This window comes from Manihot esculenta, chromosome 5 (assembly GCF_001659605.2).
Source record: "Manihot esculenta cultivar AM560-2 chromosome 5, M.esculenta_v8, whole genome shotgun sequence".
Classification (NCBI taxonomy): domain Eukaryota; kingdom Viridiplantae; phylum Streptophyta; class Magnoliopsida; order Malpighiales; family Euphorbiaceae; genus Manihot; species Manihot esculenta.
In genome coordinates, this window is record NC_035165.2 from 6,573,234 (window position 1) to 6,586,389 (window position 13,156).

Sequence of the window (13,156 nt, forward strand, 5' to 3'; positions counted from 1 at the left end):
GACCGAGGAGGCCATCAGTGTTAGCAGTTGCAGAGTCAGTCAGCGTCTGCTAGGAGGTGAGTAGAACTAAACTAAATGTTTTATTTTAAGAAATTCTAATGCCTAAAGCATGAGCATGCATCATGATTATGTATAGTAGGTTGATTGCACTAGTTCACGAATATGTTGCATTGCATTATTTCATGTTGATGCTGAGGTAGGTTTGGACCAAGGCGACTCCAATAGCCCATATCTGTCATTGAGTCTTGTCTATGTCCTTTGAGAGCCGGACGAGTACCTGTAGGAAAGTCCATGCGAGCTCTCTGTGGACCAGACACCATGTTATGTCTATATTAGTCCTGTGAGCTTCTTTGGGGAGCCGGGCACCGACAGAGGGATTTTTGGGGTCATGTCCGATCCTTGAGAGTAAAGATGCTAGCAATTCAAGAGTACTCTCAGAAAACACTCCGTGGGGAATAGTTATCTGCATGAACCCCGAGACGGACCAGAGAAAGTTATGTGATTTACTTGTGTTATGACGCATTTCATGAAAGCATGTAATTAATGAATGGTTTTTTTCCTGTTTCTACTCACTGGGCTTTTTAGCTCACCCCTTTCCCCTAACCCCAGTGTTGCAGGTTTAAGTCAGAGTCCAGAGGCTGCAGGGTAAAGTCAAGGTTCAGATCTGCATGTTGTAATAGCTTATGTTTAGTATTTTAGAAGTGGACATGTAATATAAGTTGATGTAATGTAAATTGAGATAATGTATGTATCTGATAGTAGAGTTAATGTTTATGGATTAGAGTGTGCTTGGCCCTATAGATTGGTTAATCCCTGTTAATGCATGGTTATGTTTATGTTATATGTTGAGTTGAGAACCAGGCTTGATGTATGTAATGTTGACCCAGCTAGAGCTTTTGGTGAGGGCTCTAGCATGGGAAAGTTTATGTTCACAGTTATGTTGTAGCATACGGATCAAGCTTGGTGTATGTTCAGATTACAGGTTTTATGTTTAAGTTTTTACGTTAAAGTTTTGATCATGCATGGGATTTTACCAGGTAATAGTATGTATGTAGGCTTACTACGGGTCCCGGCGGCCTTAAGCCGATCTGGATCCTAGTGCCGAGCAGTTTGGAGCCGTTACAGAGGGATACCGGTTTCCGGGCTGTTACAGTTGGTATCAGAGCATAGGGCCTCGAGAGTACGGTGTTTTGATGCGAAGATGCTCAGACATCGGAAAGAGGTTGTCATAGAGGTTGTGTTAGTAGGGCAAGCACATTAAGAAAGATTAAGAGTAAGAGCATGTCCACTAGGATAGGATGTCGAGTCCTGTCTTGCTATGATGATGTGATATGCCATGATTTCATGCATGTGCATAAATGCTATGATGTATGACATGTTATGTATGCTATGTATGTATGATGTAGGTTCATGTGTTTCCACATGGACCGTATGATGCTGATGTTGTTTGCATGCTTGTGTGTGTGCTTCAGAGGAGTCAGGATGTGGGGTACTCGTCGGTCTGTGGAATCGACTGGGGTTCCATCTGTGAGGGAAGGTATGGACACCTTTCCCCCTACTCTGCCAAGAGCGCAGTCGTGGGGAGTTGGCAGATGGGGAACATCAAGGGACCCTGGACGGTCTTTTGATGCAAGCAGAGAAGCAATGGCTCCAAGAAGAATGTCAGCTAGTATGAGAGAAGTAGAGTCGGATGTTCAGAGGAGAGATATGAGTTTGGATGTGGCTATGTTTAGAGAAGGCATGGGAGATTCTCAGGAGGATGCTCAGACCCAGGATTCTAGAATCTCGGGTTCAGGAGGGATTGATCCCTCCACTCTGAGTACAGCTGCCACGAGAGGTAAGAAATGGAAGAGAGGTCTCAGGAAGTCGCGGAAGAAGTTTTGGCAGAATTTGAAGGCCAGTCTGGGTTTTGGTGGTTCGAGCTCTGGTTCGGGTGCAACTCGTTGCAGGAGGTGTGGTAAGACACACCAGGGAGTTTGTCTGGCAGGGACGACAACCTGTTTCAGGTGTAGACAGGAGGGGCACATGGCACGTGAGTGCCCTAATGCGCTCCGGTCAGCTCAGACCCAGCAAGCAGCTTCAGATAGAGCGATTCAGCCAGTAGCTCCAGCCCTGTTTCAGGCTAGTGGTCGAGGCAGAGGGAGAGGGGCAGCCTCTTCTTCAGCAGGTTCCCTTAGAGGAGGTCCGTCAGCTCAGGCTCGGATCCTTGTTCAGGCTCAGCAGGAGGCAGACGCATCGAACACGGTGGTGTCAGGTACGCCCACTTTTGATGTTCTGATGTGCATGCTTTTGTGAACCCTGGAGTTTCTCTTTCTTTAGTTGCTCTAGGAGCCGTCGAGAGGTTGAGTTGATAGCTTCTGGGCTAGAGTGTTCTCTTTGAGTCAGTGGACTCACGTGTGATCCATCTGTGGTAGAGTCAGTCTGCCGGTTCAGTTCTGTGTCAGTTGAGGGTAGATGCCTTCCACCCGACTTTGAGGTCCTAGACTTGATTGTCTGGACGTCAGTTTAGGGTTGGATGGATTTCTACTTATGGTGCTACTTTGGTCTGTAGAGACTAGGTGGTCGGGTGCAGAGGACAGGATGGGTCAGAGGTAGTCTTCTGAGGGAACACAGTAGGGATGCCTAGAGGTTTGATGTCAACCTATCAGGTATCGTAGAGTGCATAGGAGGGATTGTCAGAGGGTTCTAGCTCTTGTTTGAGAGTTTAGCAGTCAGGTCGGGAACCAGCCTCAGTGCCAGTTGTAGAGAGAAAGTCTTAGATGTTTTCCCAGGCGAGTTGTCAGGTTTACCATCTATCAGGGAGTTAGAGTTTGGTATAGGAGTGGTGTCTGGACGCAGAACCATTTCTGTCCTTCCCTATAGAATGGCACCTGTAGTTGAGAGTTGTCAGAATAGAGGTGAGGCTTGGTAGATAAGGGTTTTATCCGACCTAGTACCTCACTCTGGAGTGTTCCAGTGTTGTGTTGGGAAACGGAGGATGGATCCTTGAGATTTTGTGACGACTGTAAGCAGTTAAACAAGGTCACTACCAAGAGCAGGTATGCCCATGCAGGATGGATGATCTATTGGGACAGCTAGCAGGAGCTGTTTGTTTTTCCAAGATAGGTCTGAAATTCGGGTACTACCTGTAAGAGTTAGAGTTAGTTCGGGTTAGCAGTGAGAAGAAGCCAGTTAGTAAAGGTGAGAAGAGAAGAGAAAAGTAAGATCAGTGAAAGAGGAAGAAGAAGAGAAGGATCAGAGTAGCGCAGCGGAAGCCAGTGGAGTTCAGGAGTAGGTTGGGTACTGCTAAGGTGTTTCTTTTGGAGACCCGGGAGTTTTACTCCAGTAGTGCCTGTGTCTCTCTTCCAGGAGAGAGATTTTTAGGTTTTGCTTGCTGTTTTGCTTGCTTGTTCATGTATGATTGATGCCATGTTTTTATGTATGTATGTTTGTGGAACATTCGGGGACGAATGTTCTGTAAGGGGGGAAGAATGTAATACCCGGCTAGAATCCGGCATCGGGATTTCTACCTTCCGGCGGAATCTCCGTTGGAATCTAGAATTTCTGAAGATGCCAGAGGCTTCTAGAGGGGTAAAATGTGTTTCTAAAATGTTTTTACTGATTTCATGGTTTTAAATGAAAATGAATTGAGGTTTGGAAAGAAAAGACCAAGGAGGCGTTTGCCAGGTTCGGCCGCCGAAAGTGAAGTTCGGCCGCCGAACATGGAAAGGCTTCGGGAGCGCCTTTGGCCTCCGAAAGTCTTGTTTGAACGAGCCAAGGTTCGGCCGCCGAAAGTGAGGTTCGGCCGCCGAACTTGCATGAGTTTAGGGGGCACGTTAGGCTGCCGAAGGTCTTCGACCAGGCCACCTATAAAAGGCCCTCAGATCGGAAATGGGTGAGTTTTCTCCCCATTCTCGAGCTCAGGTGATTTTATGCCTTCCTTTGGTCGTTTTCGTGTTTCTCTACCCATCTCTCAAGTTTTTCATGATTTCTACCCTTGTGTTTGAAGATTTAAAGCTTAAAAGGAGTTTTGGGAGCTTGGAGCTTTTGGAGCTTGGATTCTCCACACCTCCGAGTTAGGGATCGCACCAACCCTCGATCTTCAAGAGGTAAGTGTAGATCCTTGTTTCCCTAGTGTTTTCATGAAGTTTTAAGTAAGTTTTATGAAGGTTTTATGCTAGAATGGGTAGATATGCATGTTAAGGGTTTATGTGGGTTTTATGCCCAATGTATGTTATGTGATGATGTGTTGAGGAGTTTAAGCTAGTTTCTTTGCTCTCTTTGCTTGTGGGAGTGAGTATGCATGATTGGGAGAGAGTGTGTGAGGATTTGAGTTTGGTTTTTGGCTTGGCAGAATCGGACCTGTCGTCCAGAGGGGACCAGGTTCGGCCGCCGAAAGGAGTTTCGGCCGCCGAACCTGCATGGGAGGCAGTCTTTAGGCTGCCGAATGTGCCCCCGAAGGAGGGACTTTCGTTTCTGTCCTAGGGTTTCGGCCGCCGAACCTGCCGCCGAACCTACCCGAGTTTCGTCTCTGGAAGGGACTTTCGGCCGCCGAAGGTGCCGCCGAAAGTGCCCTGTCCAGCCGTTTCTTGGGTGTTTTCTATGCATGTTTCAGTGATGTTTAGAGGGGTTTTAGGGGGTATGCTTATGAGTTGTTAGAATGTGTTTGGCACCTCATTCGAATCCACCTGTGTAGGATCAGACCCGAGAGACCGAGGAGGCCATCAGTGTTAGCAGTTGCAGAGTCAGTCAGCGTCTACTAGGAGGTGAGTAGAACTAAACTAAATGTTTTATTTTAAGAAATTCTAATGCCTAAAGCATGAGCATGCATCATGATTATGTATAGTAGGTTGATTGCACTAGTTCACGAATATGTTGCATTGCATTATTTCATGTTGATGCTGAGGTAGGTTTGGACCAAGGCGACTCCAATAGCCCATATCTGTCATTGAGTCTTGTCTATGTCCTTTGAGAGCCGGACGAGTACCTGTAGGAAAGTCCATGCGAGCTCTCTGTGGACCAGACACCATGTTATGTCTATATTAGTCCTATGAGCTTCTTTGGGGAGCCGGGCACCGACAGAGGGATTTTTGGGGTCATGTCCGATCCTTGAGAGTAAAGATGCTAGCAATTCAAGAGTACTCTCAGAAAACACTCCGTGGGGAATAGTTATCTGCATGAACCCCGAGACGGACCAGAGAAAGTTATGTGATTTACTTGTGTTATGACGCATTTCATGAAAGCATGTAATTAATGAATGGTTTTTTCCTGTTTCTACTCACTGGGCTTTTTAGCTCACCCCTTTCCCCTAACCCCAGTGTTGCAGGTTTAAGTCAGAGTCCAGAGGCTGCAGGGTAAAGTCAAGGTTCAGATCTGCATGTTGTAATAGCTTATGTTTAGTATTTTAGAAGTGGACATGTAATATAAGTTGATGTAATGTAAATTGAGATAATGTATGTATCTGATAGTAGAGTTAATGTTTATGGATTAGAGTGTGCTTGGCCCTATAGATTGGTTAATCCCTGTTAATGCATGGTTATGTTTATGTTATATGTTGAGTTGAGAACCAGGCTTGATGTATGTAATGTTGACCCAGCTAGAGCTTTTGGTGAGGGCTCTAGCATGGGAAAGTTTATGTTCACAGTTATGTTGTAGCATACGGATCAAGCTTGGTGTATGTTCAGATTACAGGTTTTATGTTTAAGTTTTTACGTTAAAGTTTTGATCATGCATGGGATTTTACCAGGTAATAGTATGTATGTAGGCTTACTACGGGTCCCGGCGGCCTTAAGCCGATCTGGATCCTAGTGCCGAGCAGTTTGGAGCCGTTACAGAGGGATACCGGTTTCCGGGCTGTTACAGAAAGTGGTTACTTGCCTCTTCAACAACTCTATTAAATGAACCTTCATTTTTTTGATTAATGTGGTGCCAAACCACATCTTTTGCTCCTTACCTACTTGGACCTCTTCTACTGGATCCCCAGGTTCTGGCTTTACGTGAGATTCTGGTTATTCTAGCAAGTGGATGGGCATGATTGCTTTCCCGAGGCTTTTTGCATAGTGTTCATAATCTTCTTTGGCTAAACTCGGACCACTGCTATTTCTCTGGGAGCTAGAAGCTTAAGACAAATAGTACCCATGTTAATAATGATATAATGATAGTTCAGGACCGGACAACCAAGTATCACATTGTATGCAAATGAGATGTCTACCACCGCAAACTCTACATACAACTCTCGCCTATACTTTTCGTTCCCGAGTACCGGAGGAAGGTTGATGGTACCCTACACTGCCACGGTCTTATCTCATTATCCTACTAAAGGGTTAGAGACTCTGACAAGACTGTTTTTATCCAAGTTTAACTTGTTAAAAATATTTAAGATTACAAGGTTAACAGAACTACTTGTATCCACCAGTACCCTCCTTACTCATACCGGTTTATGAGGATTTTAATGACCAGCGGGCCATTTTGAAAGAATCTGATCGCTTTGTCAACAGAGCCGAACCTTACCTCTTGCCTGGTCTATGGTTATTGATAGATAGATAGATAGGACATCTTTTGCTACCTGCTTATTTTTTCATTTACCTTTATCAGGTCCTTCGGTGATGACATATACAATTTTGTCCATTTCCAAGAATAGGAAAGAAAAGTTCCTTCTTTAGAGATAAAAAAAGTAGACAAGAGTCCGGCATAAACCCAAATGAATCAGAGAGAAACCAATGGATCTCTTGGCAACAGAACCAAATAATGTTGCTGAGACTAATTAATGACGTGGCCGGAATGGAATTATGCTGTGACTGACTGAAACTTGCAAGAGAGGAAACGTGAGGTGGTGGTGGGTGTTTACGACAACCATTCTGACGCTCAAGTTAGTATACTAGAGAAGAGAATGAATGTGAAAAATGGTTTAGAACTTTTATGTAAGAGAATAACGTATCTTAGTATTTGTAATTCTTCTACCTTTATACTCTGTAAGAGATAAAGGTGAACATAATATTTTTTTAATAATTCGACAATAATATAGTCATATGCTTGATATAGGGCATTGTTAGCCATTAGGTGGAAATTCTACAATTGCAGGTATAATGAAGACATGTTAGGCCGCGCCTAATAACAATAATTACATATGAAGGCTCGCTTTGCCGAGGAAAGAGCGAGCTTTTTGATAATAACTCGAGTGCTGAAATGTTTAGATCTTCTTTTTTTCATGTTAGACTGTGTTTCTATATATCTGATTCTTGTCACGTGTTCTTACTCTGTAGTGATAATTTACGCTCTACTTTAGATAAACATTAGGTAGCATCATTAATGTGTAGCAAAATTTGCATAAATATCAAATTAATTTATATTTAATAATAAAAAAGTCAAATATATTACTGCATTATAAAAAAATACACATTCCTTAATGATGATTTTAAATTATGATAAAATTTATACAATACTTTTAATATTATATTAAATGTTTGAATAAAATTATTAAAATATATAAATATTTGATTTTTAATATCAATTATTTTTTTAAATATATATTAAATGAAATTAAAATAAAAAATATATAAAATCTTTTAATTTTAGACTGAACTGCCAAAACTGCGGTGGCATAAAATCGCTTTTGGGTTATTAATCTAGAGTGCCCTATTTCGTCTGATTTTTAATTCTAACCGAAGCTTCATATATCCACGGCATCAAACAGAAGTACAGAACCAAACCAAAGCCGATCAAGGGCAATCCGGAAACGGGAACAAACCTCAAGGAGAAATCATATATACATTAGCAGATCACAAACAACCAGTTCATTGTCAAAGCTCAAACTCCAGGCGCAGATCCGAGAGGTTTGGGATTGGAAACCCTTGATTTCTCTATCTACTTTCAGAATCCTTCAAATCTATCAACTGTTCTATTCAATCACTCGCTCCCTAGCAGGTGTCTCTCCTTCCTTCTCTCTATCTATCAATCGTTTTATTTGTATAATTTGCTGATTTCTAACTGTTTGTGTCACCGTTGTGGAGATCTATACATTGCTTATTTTTTAAAATTATTTATGCCCATACGTTTTCTTATAGTCTATATGGTAGTTGTTATCGGTGAAATTATTGATGCGTTGTTGTTTTTGGCCGATTTTTAGCTGTGGATTTGAAATTTGGGATCTAGGGTGTATCTATTTAGCTGCTTGTGTTTGGTGTCTTATTCTGAGGTATAGGTCAGTGTGTTCTGGTTTTTAGATTTGGTGGCTTGATTAACTGGTCATGATAGGATAATAATGAGAAAACAGACGAAACCTAGATTGTTGCTGGAGGAGTTATATAAGATTTTAGAGGAAGAATGTATACATTGGCAAGATAGATAAGCTGATTTGTTAATATTCTAGGGGGTTGAATATGTGCGGGCTAAATTTTTAATATTGCCATTTTAGTTATTAGGCTGCTAATTCTCATGCTTGGATAGTACAGGATTGATCTATTTGCTATGTTGCCCATGTCATATTCTTAGCTTTGTTCCATTCTTATGCTTGTCTAGTTAGCTGCTAATTTGCCATACAATTTTTTTAGTTTATTGCTGACCTGCTATTTTAGCGTGCATACACAAATGCATTTATTTGCATATATTCAAGACACACAGTCAAACTAGATGCCACACCCATGCTTGATATTTCGTTGATAATCTGTATCAGAATGCCATAAATCCAAAGGTGGTGCTAGTATTCTATAAATTTTACCTCGTTCTGTTTAATCCATGGCAAAATAGTCCGTCTCTAGTAATTGGATATTTTGGAGTAGGTAAATATCCTTCAGTATATTTCACTAATGGGTAGACATTTTTGAAACGAGCAAAACTCTTGAAAGCATCCGGTTGTTTCCTAAGAATAATAGACTTTTGAATGGCCAGTAACTACTCTTCATTTACTTGATTTTAAAGTAAAATTCTAAAAAATTTCAAATTTAGGAAAATTCAAATTTCCAATTTTCTCTTTCTAATTGTCTCCTATATCTATTTTTCCGGGTGCTATCAGTAGGATAAAAAAAATCAACCTTTTTTGGCCTCAAATATCAGCATTCCACTAGGGAAAGCTACCTCCTATACTCAAGCCAATAGTATTTGAATGGCTGATGTTATGATAGTCTAGTTCCATGTTTCAGCATAAACTCATAATTTATTCCAAATCCCATAAGTTGATGACAAATTAAGTGAAAGTCAACAGTTTTCGACCTCAAATATCATTAGCAGCTTGTGAAAATATATCGTAATGCACTATATGACTTTTGAATAGCTGTACTATATTCGTACGTAGGGGTGACCCCATGCCCCTCCCTGTGTCAGGCAAGCATTTAATTCCCTTCGGCGCCTGCGTGGACAGGGCTGCGAAATGACTGGACCCGCAGTCTTTTCTTCTTGTGACCGGGTTTGAGGGAAAAGGACCAGAACCTAGGAAAGGGCTGGCTTTAAGGCTGATAAATGGGCTGGGCCGGTCTGAGTGAGTGACTTAAATAGGAGTCCGATCAGGAGGATGGACGGGTTGGGCCTGGCTTATTCGGGGGCTTAGGAGCCTCCTGATTGTGGGCTACTACCGTAGGTCCGGCCTCGTAAGGGGATGGAGAAATCCAGCGGTCATCAGCTAGTGAATAACAAATTTATGCGAGTGTAAATGTACATAGTTGTTCTAGAAGTGAAAATCAGACCCCTAGAAAATGAAAAATGGCCTTAGAGTGGGAGTTGCTTGGAATTTTGTTGTCATGGCCCCATAAACTAAGTTTCACTTTTACTTAACATTCTTCATCATAAGATAGCTTTGTGACTCAATTTTTTATTTTCACATTTACACTCTTTAGTCCTTACCATATCCAAATTGTATTAGCATTTTTTTATAATATACAAAAAACCTTATCTTGAATTAGAAAGCAAATCTCTTTCACTAGTTCTGTAACAATGTGTCAGCTGTTTTATAGGTCTTCTTTTAGCTTCGAATAAATCTATGTATATCCATGGTTGCAATTATAGGGAATTCACTTGAGGTTGTGTTTGTTCCATATCATGTCCTGGTGCATGTAGGTCAGTCATTCAAAACCTTAATATGCGTATCTGTTGGGTTTTTCACTAGTTGATTGTTGATATTTTGGGTAAAAAAAGTTTTGTTTTGTTTTGCTTTATCACCAATTGATGGTATTTAGAATATGCTTCAGAAATCAAGGTTTTGTTCATGATTTGGGAAATTTGGTAGTTGATATATCTGATAAGAAGAGAATTTAAAGTTTTGAGTCATTTTGTTTTGTTTGTTATTCAGGAGAAAGGAACTATTTTAATATAGGAGCTATTGGAAGCAGTATAGACGATATGCCTTCTCAAAAGATTGAGACAGGTCATCAGGACACAGTCCATGATGTGGTTATGGATTATTATGGTAAGCGCATTGCTACTGCCTCATCGGACCACACAATTAAGATAATTGGTGTTAGCAACAATACTTCACAGCATCTTGCTCAGCTCACGGGCCATCAAGGACCTGTTTGGCAAGTAGCCTGGGCGCACCCAAAGTTTGGGTCCTTGCTTGCTTCATGTTCTTATGATGGGCGAATCATAATATGGAAGGAGGGCAATCAAAATGAGTGGACTCAAGCTCATGTTTTTGATGACCACAAATCATCTGTTAACTCCATTGCTTGGGCACCTCATGAGGTTGGTCTTTGTTTGGCATGTGGCTCTTCAGATGGAAATATATCAGTTTTTACTGCAAGAGCAGATGGTGGTTGGGACACATCCAGAATTGATCAGGCTCACCCAGTTGGAGTAACTTCAGTTTCTTGGGCCCCATCAACTGCACCTGGTGCTCTTGTTGGCTCTGCTTTGCTTGATCCTGTTCAGAAGCTTTGCTCAGGTGGTTGCGACAATACTGTGAAAGTGTGGAAGCTTTACAATGGAACTTGGAAGATGGACTGCTTTCCTGCCCTTCACATGCATACTGATTGGGTAAGGGATGTGGCATGGGCACCTAACTTGGGCCTTCCAAAATCAACTATTGCCAGTGCTTCTCAGGATGGGAAAGTTATTATATGGATTGTGGGAAAGGAAGGGGATCAATGGGAGGGTAAGGTCTTGCATGATTTCAAGACTCCTGTTTGGAGAGTCTCATGGTCGCTCACTGGAAATATTTTAGCTGTTGCTGATGGGAATAACAATGTGACATTGTGGAAAGAAGCTGTAGATGGAGAATGGCAACAGGTTACTACGGTTGATTCCTAGAGCCACAGTCAAATTTCCCCCCTTTTTAATACTATGTTGTTTTCTGGTTCTATTACATTGGATGACGATAATCAGAACATGTTTTCCTAGATGTTCTTCCATAGCTGGAGTTGTTATTATGTTGGAAATTTGAGTCTTCATGTTTTGGACTTTAGGTTCTGTCGTAAAACCTTAGATTGCCGGATAGGGTGGTTCATTTTTTTTGCAATTTAAATCTATATTGTTCTGTGAACGCGTTGATCATCTCTCTCGTCGTTTATTATTTTCTCTCGGTAGATTCTTCTGATCAAAGTTATTGTTTGTGTTGTTTTATTTATTTATTTTTATTTTGTGGGATAAATTCTGTTGGAACATTGACTCTGTTGCTGGGGTTTTGTTTGTTTTATTTACTCATCACAAACCAAGCCAATCCCATCAGGTCGCATTCGGGAGTCGCAAGTTTCACAACGCTCTTGGTGCCATCTTACGAGTACAAATTTTTTCTTTCCAAAATCAAGGCAACCATGAGAAAAGAAAAAAAAAGCGAAGCAAGTTGTCTTAATTTTTTTTTATTATTAATAATTTCACATCTAATAAGTTTATAAAGTATAAGTGTCATATATTTATAATATATCACTATAAAATCTTGTAAGATACAAAGTATTTATAACACTGATAAAAAAAAATATTTGTAACACAGAATTGTATATAAAAGTTAAATAATTATATATTTATAAAGACTAAAATGAAAATATCATGACATTAATTATTTTTTATTGCATTTAATCTTAAATATGAATATAAGAAAATAAAGGCTAAATATGAATATAAAAAAATAAAGGCAATTTATTTTTATAAGATTAAAAGACATAAAGATAACATTATACAATTGCGATTATTATAAAAAAAAACTATGTCTAACTTGTGTGGAGATAACTATATCAGTGGGCTTTTTCTTTAAAAAGAAAAAAAAAAAAAAAAAAGAACTACCAGAGTAAAGAACGATAATGACAAAAAGATGATAAACCAAGTTTTATCTATCAGCAGAACGCCAAGTATAGCTAAATAAGATTTGTCTTTAATTAATGTTTAATCATATAAATCAAAGGCCTTTTTTTTAATTATTATGTGGTTGTATTTTTTAAGTTTGGTGAAGGTATAAATTACACTACGAGTTTTTAAAAGAAGAGAAGTAAAAATTCGACCCAATAGCATCCGGGTGACACATCATGTTAGACTATTAGAAAAAGAAAAAAAATATGAAAAGGAATGACCAGTGCATTTCCATCTCAAATTAAACATTTTATGGCTTAGATTTATGCGTAACGTGAAGCTTCTTCCTTTGTCTTATTTTCAAAAATCAACTCGTCTTGTATTTACATGCCAATTGTGACTTGAAATTTTATAATATGTTTCGGAAAAAAAAATTTATAATATGTGACATCAATTTAATTATTAATTATAAAATTAATTTTTTTATTAGAGAGGTAAACTCTCATTCCTTTCATTTTTTTTCGCCTTTTAGAATTTTTTACTGCAAATCAATTATCTCTGCCTCTAAAAATAGAAGAGATCTCCTCTTCAGTCCAATGTTAATTTTACTCTACCCTGCATTGAATTATTGTACGTAATTTTAACTTGTTTTATTTTTCAGCATGCTGGTGCTTAGACGAGAGTTTATATCTACCGTCTTTGTTGTTATTTCTTCTCCGTGCCGAAAACATTCTACTTAGTTATAATTTTAGCTGTGGTGTTTTGAGAGGTTTCTATGGAAACAAGAGGATGGTATATCGAGCACGTATTCACTGCCAATGAAAAGAGGAGAGTCCCTTCACAGCTATATAAAAGTGAAAGGTCAAGAGTAATGCCCAACCTCATCGAGTTTCCTTGAAATTTGTTAATAAATTATTGTATCCAGCTTTGTTTTTCTTTTATTTATTGAATTTTCTATTTGGGTGTAAAT

General features: G+C 39.8%; 1 protein-coding gene across 1 annotated transcript; it reads left to right on the forward strand.

Annotated features, from left to right (window-relative positions):
- The first annotated feature begins 7,588 nt into the window (after positions 1 to 7,588).
- Positions 7,589 to 11,457, forward strand: LOC110615800 (protein transport protein SEC13 homolog B). The gene is made up of 2 exons (XM_021757911.2): positions 7,589 to 7,902; positions 10,259 to 11,457. The coding sequence occupies exon 2, from the start codon at positions 10,309 to 10,311 to the stop codon at positions 11,212 to 11,214; it is 906 nt and encodes a 301-aa protein (XP_021613603.1). The 5' UTR covers positions 7,589 to 7,902; positions 10,259 to 10,308; the 3' UTR covers positions 11,215 to 11,457.
- Positions 11,458 to 13,156: the final 1,699 nt, after the last annotated feature.